At 37.5% G+C, this 15807-nt stretch overlaps 1 protein-coding gene across 2 annotated transcripts; it reads left to right on the forward strand.

Annotated features, from left to right (window-relative positions):
* The first annotated feature begins 406 nt into the window (after nt 1–406).
* Nucleotides 407–15737, forward strand: st8sia1 (ST8 alpha-N-acetyl-neuraminide alpha-2,8-sialyltransferase 1). 2 transcript variants are annotated; one of them, XM_026209951.1, is made up of 5 exons: nt 411–1192; nt 2119–2263; nt 6929–7038; nt 10392–10484; nt 11993–15737. In XM_026209951.1, exons 1-5 carry the CDS (start codon nt 1014–1016, stop codon nt 12465–12467), a joined length of 1002 nt encoding a protein of 333 aa, XP_026065736.1. In that variant the 5' UTR covers nt 411–1013; the 3' UTR covers nt 12468–15737. The 2 variants fall into 2 exon arrangements, with proteins under 2 accessions (XP_026065737.1, XP_026065736.1); XM_026209952.1 differs by lacking the exon at nt 10392–10484 and having other exon boundaries at nt 407–1192.
* Nucleotides 15738–15807: the final 70 nt, after the last annotated feature.

The raw sequence follows: 15807 nt of genomic DNA on the forward strand, positions 1-15807 counted from the left end.
TTTGTATTTATTTTACAACTCCACAAATGTAATTTATTACATTTGCAATAAATGGTTAGCCAGCTTTAGGGCTACAGTTACAAAAATGAACACCTTATGGTTATGAGCTTATTGTGAAAAATATAGACTAAACTATACTCAGGGCTATTATCAATTTATGATATTTAAGTACGTAAGCAGAATAAATATAACGTGAAAAAAAAATCACTTTTCACATTTCAGCATCTAGTTTTTGTGTAGCGATGAAAAAAGCAGAAAGTGTCAGTCTAGTTTTTGTGTAGCGATGAAAAAACCAGAAAGTGTCAGTCTAGTTTTTGTGTAGCGATGAAAAAAGCAGAAAGTGTCAGTCTACCCTACTGTTTCACAAACCATTAGGAGGCAACACACTGTGCACACAGCAATAGGGGGCAGCACCGTAACAAATAATAAGAGCAAGGATGCGTGCTAAAGCACTTGCAAACTGAGCTTTGTCTCTCACTTATTCGGAGGATTACATCCGAGACGGCAAGATTAGGAGGGGGAGCCCTTACAAATTAATTTGCAGAGCAGGACACAGAAATGGGTCGTGATGTAGTCTTAAAGGCGACATGAAGCCGGATAGTCCAGAGATCAGAGTTGTTGGAGAGTTAAAGACGGTTTGCAATAGAGGTGATGGGGGTAGGAGATATCTGGATCCCATATAAAAACCCGTGAGATTGCGATCCTGCCGGCCCAGACGGAACAGATGAAGTTGATCGCATCCGCCACAACCCAGAATAACTCGACCGTGGTTGTGAGCGCATCCAACAGCAAAGCAGCAGTGAGGGGAATGACGGGGAATTTGATGCATAAATGAAAATCTGACACTGGTGCACCAGCTGCTGGCCTCTTTCACGCCGCGTAATGGGAATAGCAGGATAACGGTTTTCCAGCGGCTTTTTGCTCCTAGTGGCAAGCGGCACCGAAATAACCAGGTCAACAGTGAGCACGTGTTTTTGAACTAAGTTAGGCATTTGTCTGATCAGATCGGCGGAATGGTGTTTTTGAGATGTCGGCGGAGCAACTATGTATGGGCCACTCTGGGTGTGTTGGCGTTGTTGTGGCTCTACATCTTCCCAGTTTACAGGATCCCCAGCGATAAAGAAATGGTGGATGAGGTTCTTCGGCAGGGACAAACCTGGACCAGAAACCAAACCGGGGTAGATCTGTACAGGTAGCCTATTTCAGTGATTTTAGATTCGAGCATTCAAATATGAATTAATTGTTAGCGTATCTGTGATGTGCAATGCCACATATCCCAAATGAATTGGTACTGTGATGCGGTTTGGAATGCCATTTTAGTCTCAGGAGGCTCTTTGTCAAACTGTAATTAAGTAAATGTAGCGGCTGCAATAGTGTCTCGTCCATGTTATCTGTCTCCCATCATGCTGACATACGTGCATTGCAGAGTGCAGACATCTCCCCACAAAAACCGATTAAGAGAACGCACATGCGCAGAGAGGTCGTCGTCTTTGAATCTGTCCCCGCTCTGAACTCCCGGAAAGGCTGGCATTTGCAATGTCACAAAGAGGCTGATTCTGTTAATAGATTTGATGACTGTTAGTAGTACTGTTAGAAATATGCCGCGGCAACTGTTGCAAAAATTATTAACGTTCTATAATCAGCATAAACTTAATTAAATTAGAAATACATCTGTTGATCAAAATCCTAAAAACTTATGAAGATCTTTAAAAAGTTCACATTTCCATAAATTAAGACCTTCAAAAGGTATTCAGTCGCATTAGAAAAGTAATAATAATATTAAACATAAAAAGTAATAGTAATAGTCTCTCACTCAGTGTTTTTTGTATTGTTTTCCAGTTATAAATGTCTTTAGTCGAGATACATAGGCCTACAAAACATGCCAAAATGAAGGTATTACATGTTGTTTCCTTGGAAATGTTTCAAAATGAAGTGAGTTTATGCTTAAAACAAGGACAAATATCAGTGGAATCAAAAAAAAAAAAATATTTTCCCTTTGAATTTTTTTTTTTTTTTTTCTGAAATCATTGGCAGATATTTGTTCTTATATTTGTTTGTTTGTTCCCAGCCAATTAAGAAAAGACATTTTCAAAAGCATTTGCTTCTGCTTTTTTGCAGGAAGCTGTTGACAGAATGCTGTGACCCAAAGAGGATGTTTGCAGTTACTAAGGAGAACTCGCCAATAGGCAAAGTGTTGTGGTACGATGGGGAGATCTACCATTATCACAGAGTCAACAATGAAACCTACCCATTCTTTGTTCAGGTATTGTCTTTCATAAAAGTAAAAAAATATGATTAGATTTGGCTGCTACAGCTTTATACAATATATTAAATTCAATTCAAGTTTATTTGTATAGCGCTTTTTACAATGCAAACTGTTACAAAGCAACTTATGTTTCTACAATATTTAGTAATAGCTTACATTATGAACATTATTAATATTATTAATAATTAATAATTATTATATGATGCAGTCACACTTGTAGCAATATTTGATAGTTCTGTTTGTTGATTCAGGGTTAGCGTCATCTGAGGTTTACTGAGGGTCAGCATCCTCTCTTCCCAGGTGTTCTGGATCCAGACTGGAGTTTGTGTAAATCCTAGTTACGGCAAAATATAGAAACAAAATAGAGACATCATTACCATAGCTGCTGATCCAACAAAGTAAAATTAATTAGTTTAACCCAAGCTAAAGAATAAGAATGCGCATTTGATCAGATGCAACTACACTCACAATTTAAGATATACATTATTTGAATGCTTGGTGTAAGAGATGGTTTTTAATCTAGATTTAAACAGAGAGAGTGTGTCTGAACCCCGAACATTATCAGGAAGGCTATTCCAGAGTTTGGGAGCCAAATGTGAGAAAGCTCTACCTCCTTTAGTGGACTTTGCTATCCTAGGAACTACGAAAAGTCCAGCATTTTGTGACCTTAGGGTGCGTGATGGGTTGTAACGTGGTAGAAGGCTAGTTAGGTACGCTGGAGCTAAACCATTTAGGGCCATATAGGTAAGTAATGATAATTTGTAACTGATACAGAACTTAATAGGTAGCAAGTGCAGAGACTGTAAAATTGGGGTAATATGATCATATTTTCTTGACCTGGTAAAGACTCTAGCTGCTGTATTTTGGACGACCTGTAGCTTGTTTATTGACGAAGCAGGACAACCACCTAAAAGTGCATTACAATAGTCCAGTCTAGGTCATGAATGCATGTCTCGTCCAGTCACGGTCGAGGTCATGAATGCATGTCATGAATGCATGAACTAGCTTTTCTGCATCAGAAACAGATAACATGTTTCGTAGCTTGGCAATGTTTCTAAGATGGAAGAATGCAGTTTTTGTAACATTGGAAATATGATTTTCAAAAGACAAATTGCTGTCTAATATAACACCCAGATTTCTGACTGTAGAGGAAGTAACAGTACATCCGTCTAGTTGCAGTTTGTAATCTACAAGATTTATGTAGTGTTTTTTGGTCCAATAATTAATATCTCTGTCTTATCCGAATTTAATTGTAGAAAATTATTGGTCATCCAATCTTTTACATTTTTAACACACTCTGTTAGCTTAGATAATTGAGAAGTTTCATCTGGTCTCGTTGAGATATATAGCTGAGTATCATCAGCATAACAGTGGTAGCTAGTTCAGTATTTTCTAATAATATTACCAAGGGGCAACATGTATATTGAAAATAGAAGGGGATATAGATCTTGTAGGGGTGACTGGAGATTCTTGTGAAAGAGCATAAGACTCAAAATAGTAAAACTAATGTTAAACAGGTAATACTTCTTTGTGTTGACTTTCCTAGTATCACTGTATTTTATCATTAATTCATGTTTGCCGTCATGCATTTCTTATGTCATACATTATATACTAACATTCTACACACACTTAGTTTCCATCATCACCTCTATGTACTTTCTGCTAAAATTTTTAATGCATGACAGAATTGTGTAAACGGTTCCAAATTCCCATTAAATCAAGATTATATGCTCAACATGTAAACACAAGTATGGTTAACCATAAATTCAGCATAACCAAACAGTGATTTTTACACCGAATCATGAGAGAGCAAATATTGTTGGTTTCTTTCAGTGTTACAGTATTAAATAATTATGTATTTTGTTGTCCATTTAATTATAAAAAAATTAAAGTTCAATCGATTAGTAAGGTAATACCACACTTATGGTGTTTTAAATCTTAATTGCATATTTTTCATTATGTGAAGACCTTCATATCACATGAAATTACAGATAACTGTGTGGAATGGTTTTGCTATAAAACATAATTATGAATGTGTATTTGTTTGAAAGCAAAGCAGTTGGTCCTTTTTTTTCACCCCCACACTTCTCGAAGCTCAGCTCAGCACTCTGCCTTCTAAAAATAAACAAGCATGGGAAGAGACACCCGCATGTGCTCTGATTGTCCTGTACTGGGCACCATTCTGCCTTTCAGTTACAATGTTCCTCCTACATATCCTCAGAGCCCACGCTCATTATTGATGCACAATGAATCCCACACACACAAACATAATCCCACACACAGTCACAAACACATCAGCCTCACTCTAATGTAGTTACACTGCGATTTAGAACATTAATTCACTAAGATCTATGGGTTATGCAGGCCATGTTACTATGGACAAAATGTCTTTTTTTTTTCAATAAAAGGGATCAATTAATAATTTTATAGGAGATTTAGACATGAATGGATCTTTTGTGGATATAGACATTAATACAGTAGATGTTGAATATGTGTAGCAACTTGGGAGGGGAAAAAAACATTTTATTAAAAATAATTAAACAAATATCTTTTAAACAGTTTAAGTGATAGAAGAAAAACATTCAGTTTCGGGCTGCAAAGTATGGCGGATATTTAGGCCAAAGTCACAATGTGAACACACACCCGGAGCAGTGGGCAGCCTTTTATGGTGCGGCGCCTGGGGAGCAGTTGGGGGTTCAATGCCTTGAAGTTGTGGTATTGCCGTGGTATTGAGACTCAAACCCACAACCCTAGGGTTAGGAGTCAGACTCTTTAACCACAACTTCCCCTTTCTCTCTTTGTGTTTGGTGCTTTGGTGTATTAATTTAGTGTTCCTGTAGCTCAATTGGTAGAGCATTGCGTTATCAAGTAGAAGGTTGTGGGTTCAATTCCCTGGGAACACATGATAGGTAAAAATTGATAGCTTGAATGCACTGAATGTCGCTTTGGATAAAAGCGTCTGCTAAATGCATAAATTAAATTTGTAATTTAATTTTAATTTTAATCTAACATTTTATAGGAATAATTCACCCAAAAATGTAAATACATTGTGTTTTGTTTTTATACCTTCAGGTACCCACACAAAGTTGTTTTTACACCTAAATGAGTTTCCTTCTTCTGCTAAACAAAAACTCTATTTTGAAAGAAAGTGGAAACCAAACAGTTGCTGGTTCATATGGTCTTTCATTGTATTTTTTCCCCAATTGTGGACCAGAATGGAAGAGTTTGGTTATCCAGATTCTTCCAAATATCTTATTTTGTGGGCAGCACAAGAAATAAGTTAATATAGGTTTGGGACAACATGTGAGTGAATAAACAATGACAAAAAATTTATTTTAGGGTAAACTATCCCTCTAATTATAGTCAGCAGCATGTAGCCTACTGTCCCTTTAAGAACTGCATGCATCTCAAATACAGGCATGCATCAGGTTTTTTTTTTTTTTTTCAGTTGTTTACTTTGACTTTAGACATAATCAACTGATGCAATACATAAACCTTATTTGTTTTGACAGTATTAACACTTAACACTTAAAACATAACTTAGTTCAGTAATCAGGCACAGTTTTCGTGTGTACGCTTTGAGTGTGTTTAGAAAAACAGCATGTCAGAAAAAAAAGAAAAATACTTTTGTGAATAAGTGCAGTATCCCGTTAGAGTAACTCTACCACTGAGTTAAAACTGATGCTAATATATATTAATTCCGCTGCGCCAGAACTGCAGCTGATAGAATGTGTGCTGCAGCACAATAGAATGATATTTCTTCAAAAGCAGATCATGGACCGGACTGCAAAGGCACTTTACCATTGGACCTCAAAGTCATAGAAAACAAATTTTCTAATAGAGAAGGTAACTGTAACTGAAAATAGATGCGTGACATAGATACCAGTTTGAGATTATCTGGGAGATAATGTGTCATACATGGTATGTATCATGTATGTCCCAAGTCAGTTGATTTACTGATATAATCATTAGACCCAAGCCATATATGTAGGGATCAGAATGTGATACAGACTATACCCAGACAGCAACATAGTGTTGGCCCAGATCCGGCCCACATCCGGCCCGCATGAAATCCATGCGGGCCAGAGGTGGGCCGGATCTGGGCCAAAACTGCTTGCTGTCAGGGTAGTTAAGCCCTTCTGTCCTGGACCAGTAAAAAAAAAAACATCCTTGTCATACAATAGAAACCTCCCAGAAAACCTTTGCAACCACTTAGCAATACACTAATAACCGCTCACTGCAGCTTAGCAACAGTGTATCAACTCTGTGCTCACCACCCAAAAGAAGCACAACATATTTAAAAAACAACAAGCTAGTAATCTGATTTAGATTTCTAGGTTTTTCTTTATTTGAATCTCTAACTCCTGTAGAAGGAAAATGTCTGATGAGTGTTTAGTTATGCATGTGTGAGATGACATGAAATCGGTGGCCTGTAATGCAAATTAATTGCCAGGGGGTCTTACAAAGGGTCTTTTCATCGACTCTGTTTACCACTCTTTGAAGTGAACGAATATTGAAGTAACCTTGATTTAAATATGTATTCATGTGGAAACAAATGATTACAAATAAATTTCAGAAACAAATGGAAATGGAGTGTTTGTGTGTTAGACTCTTTATTGTTTCGACCCATTTGTATAACTCCCACTGTTTTTGTGTTGCTAGGATACACCATTGCACCTTCCTCTGAAGAAGTGTTCAGTTGTGGGCAATGGAGGGGTCCTGAAACACAGTTGCTGTGGAAAAGAAATTGACCAAGCTGACTTTATCATGAGGTGAGATTTGTTTAAGTGTCATATCATATCAAAAATCATACAGAATTAAGAAAATGCTTCTATCCAACAATATTTGGAGCGCATAATGTCGTGTTTGAATAGAAACACGAGTACGCATGTTAAAACAGAGTTTAAATGCAGAAAGAGTTTGTTTATGGATGTGGTTTAAAAACATGCTATGGTATGTCTTCAACTTTCTTGAAATTAGTAACAGCCTCAGCTAATTGCATGAAGGCAGGCAGGACGTTCCACTACATTTAAGTGAAGGTGCCTCATTGTGAAGGAATGTTTTGTGCCTCTCATTCACTGACTGTAAATTGCAGAAGGGAAGATTGAGGTAGGAGGCTCCAGTTGTAGTCCTCAAAGCTAGCATCAAATCCTTGAATTTTAAGTAGGCAGCTACAGGAAGTCAGTGAAAAATGGATTGTTTGAAAAGAAGATGTCCTGCCAAGCTCTGCATCATCTGCAGAGACCTATATGTGCTGACTAGAAGGCTGGCCAGTAGAGCTAGTGTTTAGACTATGAACTGTCTTGGTTTTCCTGATATTATAAAGTAGGGCTGCACGATTAAACAAAATTAAATCACAAAGGTAATAAATCACGTTTAGGCAGAAGCAGCGTTTTTTCAGTAATGCATGGTTCTGTGATCAGCAGTAAACTGTAAACCGCGCTGAAATTTTAAAAACACCTCGCAAGAAACCCACGAAATGCCTATAGCGGTTTCCGAATAAACAGAATATTTAACTGCTTTCATTAATTCATTGTGACTAATAAGCACACGACTACGACAATTTATGGTCTGAGTTTGTCTTATTATAATTTAATCATATGATTATGAACGCACTTTTTGCGTATCATATCAGTGAAATCAACTCTGTGTAATAAATGCTGCTCTGTCTGAAAGCATATGCTGGAGATTTACTACTAGTCACAGAACCGGCTTTACTGAAAAGATGCACATCACACAAAAGACAACCATTAATCTGCATGATCAGGCTTTTGTTGAGATGTGGGTAGTATACAAATTATCAAACACTACCACCAGGTTCTTTGTCCTGATGGTGTTAGTGTTGATGAATCAAGTTAAACTGTGATATGGTGGTCTACTAACTTGCTTGCTGTGATTTTCTGTGCTCCGGGATCACAAGGTTGAGCTGGATGTGACTTTCCTCTATCCAAGTTGAAATGACTGAAGGGTAAGCATAGATACAAGCTGAGACAGTGGGGTCATATTCAAACAACAGGTAGCTCCACAGTTATAGGAAAAGACATGTGCCTTTTTGATCAAGCGTAGTGAGGTTGTTTATATCAAGAAAAGAAGCTACCAAGCACTGAACCTTGAGGCACCCCAGTGATTAGCTCAGACACCCCTCCTCTCCAGAAAACCATGAAGGATCTGCCTGTGAGATAAGGTTGAGAACAGTGAATGCTCGGGTCAGAATAGGTGGACAAAAGTTTCTGGTTATTTACTGTATTCAAAGCAACAAAACAACGAGAACCGATTATCTGGATCTGTATTGAGCCGTAGAGCTTTATTGAAAACCAGACTGGTCTCAATGGAATGTCATTATTGAAGCCAGAGTGTTTGTTAGAGTAGCTTGTCCTGTAAAAAAAAACAAAAGAACTGACTGAGTACCTAGGAATTTTGAGAGAAAATGGAAGAGACTGTCTAGAGCAGTGGTTTTCAACCTGTGGGGTGCGGTGGTATTGCAGGTTGGCCTCCAATTACTTTTAGAATAAATAATAATATTGTTTATATATGTAAAAATGTCTAAGTCATAACATAACATAATTTCACATATATAATTAAATAACAAAAAATAAATACTAAAATGTTACTATGCTTCCACTATTTGAGCTTGCTGATTGGTTTAAGAATAAACCACCAATTTATCTTAGATATTTTTGCTGCAAATGCTACAGAACAACAAATTCAAACATGCATAAATGGCTTTCAGCATGTTCCCTCCTGACTGCTTGCTCTGCTGACTGTCTACCTGCTGCCGAGCTCTGCCTGCATCTTTTCAAGTTTTGCTGAGCAGTGCCAGCCCAAGTTATTTTCTGTTAATTTCCAGTCCATTCTATGGCTGTGTGATAAATCAAAATCGCCTTAAATAGCGATTTGAGCGTGCGCAATTTCTAAATCGCTTTATAGCACCTATTTCAACACGAGAGGCACCGCTACATTTAATGAGCTCTATGAACAATGCATGGCAAAAAAAATTCCCTGGACACAGGATTTATTTCTTTATATTTTTTGCCATAAGTCTATACATTTTGTTACACCTTTACTATAGTGATTATTTTGACTTATGTCTGCTCTAGATACGTAACGACTTTTTGATAAAGCTTCAATTGGTTTTCTTTTGGAAATGTGTTTCAAATTCATCCTGAATGCATTTAGCATATATGTGTGTGCCAAAACAGTTAACAATCTAGCTTCTGAGTACTAAATTATTAACTTAATAATGGGGTCGGTACATTTTTTTGTAGTGGGCCGCACAAACATATGTGCTTGGTTGTGTGGGCCACGAGTTGAAAAAGGTTGGGAACCACTGGTCTAGAGGCTACTTAGAGACTACTAGGGTTAAGTGTCAACATTTCTTTAGTGGTGGGGTTAGCTAAGGCTACTTAAATATGGAGTGAAAGTTGCAAGTCATGAGAGATGTAATGACATGAGTGAGAGCCCGTAACAGTGTTGGAGTGATATCCTGGAGAAGACGGGAGACAATCTGGTCTAAGGGATGGAAGAAGAGGGAAAGAATTGAGTAGAGGATTGCATACAGGCGGTGGTTGGTTGTGGGTGTGTGGTGTAGAAAAGTGGTCACTTAATGTTGTTGAAAGATGTATTGGTACTAAGTGACCATGGCAGCAGAAACACTGAGGAGGAAGAGGATACATACTTGCTCAGGATAGCAGAGTCTTTTGTCTCAGCCATATTTTTCTCCGTAAATCGAGTAGCTTGATCCAATGGTCACAGAGAGATCAGTAAACCAGAGACTAGAGGAAGGTGTAAGTGCTTACACAGGGGTTTTCGTTCCTTCTCCTGGAGGGCCACGTCTCTTTCAGAGTTCTCCAATCTGCTTAGACGTTTCTAATGATCCTGAAGACCTTGATTATCTGTTTGCTGGCCTGTGCTAACCTGTGATAGAGCCGACATTTTCAAGGCAAGATGTTAATGTGGAGCTGAGAGTATCAATAGAATCACCATAAGACCTGGGACTTATATCAAAGTTTTCACTTTATTAAAAAACAACAACATTAACAACAGTGCTTTCTTGTGACATAGACCTAGAAACATCACTTCCAACAAAACTTATTCTGCAATCTCTTTCCCTCTCCTCTACCTCTAGATGTAATCTTCCTCCTCTGTCCAAAGAGTACACTGCTGATGTTGGTACAAGAACACACCTGGTGAGCGCGAATCCTAGCATTATTGAAAAGAAGTACGTGTCTTCTCCTTCTTATTTATTTATTTATTTATTGTCTTTTTTAATTAGGAGGGTTATGGATTCACCGATCATAATTTATTTCATAACAATATTAACATTTCAATATTGGATACTGTTAACAATGGAAACAATGATTTAGATTCCAAATTGGCACCTTTCTGCTCAACCTGGAGATTACCGTAGGTTTCATAAGATGCACACCATTATTTTTTTATTACTGAATGTAATCAAAACTGAAATTGTTCAGTTGTAATTGTTAGCTTTTTTATCACAATTGTTTGAGTACTGACTTTGCGCTGATACTTTTGACATCGCTAGCACCTGTTTGAGCTTCGCGTCGGAATAACTACATCGTCACTGCAGCAGCAGACTTGCCAGAGTATTCAGACGTGAAGTGTATGTACAGCGTCACATCTGCGGCTCCAAAGCTATATATTTCTTTACAGAGACAACTATTAATTGGTTAATTTATAAACTTGAAAGTTGTAAAGTCTTAAAAGTTGGTTAACATGGGGATTTGCATCTAAATGTTAAACAACAAACACAACCAAGAAAACAATCAAAATTTTAAATCAAAGTCGTTTCAGTAATACTTTGATATAGATCCATACTTTCACCCAAACAGATTAATTAAAAACAAGTTTAAATGAGTAAATATCTTAAACATATTTTACATTTTTCTGACATACTCCAAATCTTGCTAAAAACCACTAGACATGCTTATCCTGTGCATTTTTAACACATCGTTTTTTTTTTTGACAGAAACAAGTGCGCTGTTACTTTAATGCGTGAGCAGCGTAGCAAAAATAGACTCATGCCGAAACCATAGCTCCTGCTCCCGGGGTGAATGCACTCATTTATTATCATGCAGGCCAAAAAATGCATGCAGTGTGAAACCGGTCTGTGTTTTAGTCAAGAGACAAACGTCTGATAAGTTACATTGTTGTTTTGACTCTGTATTGTTTTATTAATATATTTGTTCTCCTGCAATACAGTGGTAATTCAATAAAGTAAAACTTAATCACATTCTACTGTACCATGTTTTTCTGTTACAACTTTTCTATATCTGGTTCATCTTAGCTTACAATATATATATATATATAGTATATAGTTATATTGTTATATTATTGATATTATTAAAACATCTTATCAATATTCTCATGTTGTAAAATTTGTATTCCTAAAGGTGTTTGCATTCAAAAACAAGCTTAAGCTCAGAAACTTTATTATAACTTGACTATCCACACAGTGCCAAGGAAATAACGAGATGATTAACAGGACACAGTATAAAAAAAGAACTAAAGTTAACCAGTAATAGACTGACAGTTAGAGGAACAGGGTAATAATTTATTCATCCGCTGTTGCCACATTATCTTTAAATGAAACAATTTGGTTACAGAATTGTATGTGTATTCTGAAAACATGTTTTACTTAAACACATCACTCCAATTTGACAGTAAATGAAAAATTGTTGATAATTCCTTCTTTTTTTTTCCCATCAGCTTTCAGAATCTACTATGGTCCCGCAAATCCTTTGTGGAAAGTATGAAGGCATATGGTTCCAGCTACATCTACATACCAGCGTTCTCCATGAAGCCTGGGACTGACCCCTCCCTGCGGGTGTACCACTCCCTTGCAGACTCCGCCTCCAACCAGACGGTCCTCTTTGCCAACCCGGACTTCCTTAAAAACGTTGGTCGATTCTGGAAGAACCACGGCGTCCATGGCAAACGGCTGTCCACGGGGTTGTTCCTGGTTAGTCTTGCCCTTGGTTTGTGTGAAGAGGTGACCACTTACGGTTTTTGGCCATTTTCGGTGGGGCTGGATGAGCAACCGGTTAGCCACCACTATTATGACAACATTCTCCCATCCTCGAGATTTCACGCCATGCCTGAGGAGTTCCTGCAACTCTGGCACTTGCACAAGAGTGGCACACTGCGTATGCGGGTTGGTGATTGTGCAAAAGAAGGACAGTAGCCTAAAATGGAAAAATAAGTGGAAGTGTTGCCAGGGCAACTCCGTATATCCCCACTGGAACAGAATGGCCGGGACAGCGATTAGCATGTGAATACTGTGTGTTGTAAGGTGGTGCCCTTCCCCCAAAGCTGGGCCTCTCTTTGGTGTTTATATGCTTGAACCTCAACTGCTACCAACTCACCCCACCCTCTTGTTGCCAAGGGACTGTTGTAAAGACTTGCATGTGTACCCATCCTCATGTATGCACTCATTGAAAGCTTGTTGTGTCCGTCCAAAGAAGTGCTGGGGTGATGAAGGGCTCAGGTGTCATGTGACCTATTTAAACCTCATCCACCAGCAGACCCTTGAATCTAAGGACTATTTGTTCACTTAAAATAAAGACAGACTGGGGGAAGGGCTGCTTCAAACAATGTCTAAAGAACTTTAAATGGGAACCCAGAAATCGGAAGCAATGCTCTGACAATTTTTGTTCTGTTTTGTCTTGAACGCTGATTCTTTTAGAGTTTTGAGGAAATGGAATAAGGAATAATGTGGAAATCCCTCTTGCTGTGTTCACATGTAAACAAATCAGTGTAAAAACGCAGGTTTCGCCTGGAAAAGGGAAGGCATTGAATGTACAGCCACAGTTTTATAAACACGTTTCAAAAATTTGAGACTGGTTTAAAGTCACGGCTGCAGTTCATGTATTATTGTGAATATATTTCTAGTTGTATTTATTTTTAACATTCAATGAAGTAGGACATTTACTGAGAACCAACTTTTCAGTCAAGATCAGTCATGAAACTCATTTTTTACATGACCATAGTGCTTTGTCAAGTTTGGAGTGGGAAGTCATGGGTTGAGAGACCACATCTAGTTGGAAGTCCTCCACAAAACAGATGAAGGCCCAAATTCTGTAGAAGAGTGAGTGAATTGTATGTGTACCAATGGAAAAAGTATGATTGAGTTCATGGTGACTCCTGTGATGGCATCTTTAAGTATTGCTTGTGTTATTTGTATGTGTTTGAATTTAGTCATTACTAGTTCTATGGGGTACCAATCATAAGATAAATGTTTTTTTTTGCCTGCTAAGGTGCTGGACACCTATTTTCGGAATGTGTAAATACTCAATCACCAGTTTCTTTACTGTTTCCACCAGAATCATGGGTTCTCTGAATGTAATGGCAGCCATTTTAGTAGTCTGCCCAGTAACTTGTTTCCTTGATTTTTTTTTTCTTTGTTAGACAAGGAATTAGGTTTAAAATTGTATGAGTTAGCTGTTACAAATGCACTCCAGCTTAGTCTTGGTATATCATCAATGTAATAGTTATGACTGGTAGAAGAATGCACTATTATTTTGATATAAAGCCAGAAACCTCAGTATTTATAGGGTTAGCTCACCCAAAAATGGCACTTGTCATCAGCTACTTACCCCATGTCATCCCAAATAAGAATTTATTTAATCTTCTAAGCACAATTGGAGATATGTTTAATGTAACCAGAGAATTGTAAGCTTAATTGAAAGCCTACATTTTCATGTTTTCTTTCAAAAAAAAAAAAACATTGTAAAAGCAATCAAGCGGTTTAATCCAAGCCTCATGAAGAGGCATGAAGATATAAGTTATACATTAAGATTGATCAACGCACACAACATGCATGTGTGCATCTTGAATATGGTAAATGGAAGCCCAACTGTTCGTTCCTTGATGCGCAAGAACAGACTTTGTTGGTTTTCATTTGAACTTTCTGAAACGTCAAAGTTTTGATTTAATTGACCTACAGTGGAGGGACAGAAATCTCTCAGATTTGTCTTATGGGTTTAGAATGACATGAGGGTGAATAAATGATGAAACATTTTCATTTTTAGATGAACTATCTCTTTAATGGGAGAAAAACGTTGCCTTTAAATGTGTCTGCCATTTAAAGCAGGTGTGTTAGCATTCAGGTTTGACTAACTAGCTTTGTGAGATTCTCTTAAAACTGTTGTTCCACTATCTAATTCTACATTCAGTTTACACTTTCATTTCCACTGCATGAAAGAAAAAACTGAATGTAGCATAATGTTACCCGTGGCAACACTGAGAATATGTACTTGAAACTGATTGAAATTAGTTCTGACAGATTTTAGCTAGAAGTTATTGTGTATCTTGTACATGCATACTGTTTGTGCATTAATATTGACCAACTCTACAATGACCATAACCGTGTCATATTTCACTCCAATCAAAAGAAAAATGGCAAATAAGCTCATTTAATTGACATTTCTCATTAGACAGCACAACAAATAATGGTGCATAAATACTTATGCTTAATGGTGTTTATGCAGGCGGCATGGAAAAAAAGTTTTCATTTTTGGGATGAACTGTGACCCAGGCTTGTTCCTAGCAGGTTTTGCAAGGAAATGTGTGCGCTCATCTGAGTATCTGCAGAAATTCCCATTACCATATTTTCACACTTTAAGCCAATGAGTGCCTTTATCTATATTAAAAAGGCTTTGGGCATTATTTTATCAAGGACAAGTTTGTAACCAAATCCAAGAATTATTTATTGTTCCCTCAAACTCAGACTTAAATAACCTCACAGAATTGTTTTGAAGCAGTTTCAAGTAAGGCTGACGTGAAGAAATGTGGAAAGACCTACTAATTGAATCATTCATTATGATTTGCGACAAGTGAATGGATGTGAATTACAAAATATGTTACCATTTGTTGAAGGGCCAATGTACATTACTTTAATATTTTAAACATCTTCAACAAATTGCCAGGAGACCACAACTTTAGGAAGCTGGGGAAAGTGTTAATTGCTGAAGCTGATGTTATTTGTTTGTTTTTTGCACCTTTTTGTGTTGTTTAGTATTGTGAATAAGTGAGGTTGTAGTTTGTAACTAGGCATGCACAATGATTTGTAATTGGTATTTGAAACCGATTTGAAGTGAGAAAGTCACAAACATTTCTGTATTTTACGTTCTGCCCTTTGAGCCATATGAGGATGTGTGCCCTGTTGAAACTGAGCTTACCTCAACTGTACTATTCACTGTTCAATTCATTGAAGCTCACGGGAACATGGATCGTAGGTATTTAAGTATGTTTTACTCCACTAAGCTGTAAATGTGTCAATCATCTCAATCTTCTTGGCTCAAGCAGTTGGTGTTTGTACTTGAGCATGTCATCTGCTAACAGTAAACAGGAACAGGGCTGGACGTTGTTTAAGTGCCACCTGTGTTATGCCAGTATTGAAAATATGATGAGGAAAAAAATGATTTCAAACAATAAAGACATCCTGTAAATTCGCCGACATCCTCATTCGCTGCAGTATGTGAAGCCGATGAATAGCAGTCTGTCTAAATGACCTCTAAATCGGA

Source organism: Carassius auratus, chromosome 29, assembly GCF_003368295.1.
Source record: "Carassius auratus strain Wakin chromosome 29, ASM336829v1, whole genome shotgun sequence".
In the NCBI taxonomy this organism is placed as follows: domain Eukaryota; kingdom Metazoa; phylum Chordata; class Actinopteri; order Cypriniformes; family Cyprinidae; genus Carassius; species Carassius auratus.

Excerpts from the sequence above, each read along its gene's own strand:
- st8sia1 (XM_026209951.1), top strand. The coding sequence starts at position 1,014 with ATGGTGTTTTTGAGATGTCGGCGGAGCAACTATGTATGGGCCACTCTG. Across the intron at positions 2,264-6,928 it reads CCTACCCATTCTTTGTTCAG|GATACACCATTGCACCTTCC; the intron begins GTATTGTCTTTC and ends TTGTGTTGCTAG. Across the intron at positions 7,039-10,391 it reads CAAGCTGACTTTATCATGAG|ATGTAATCTTCCTCCTCTGT; the intron begins GTGAGATTTGTT and ends CTCTACCTCTAG.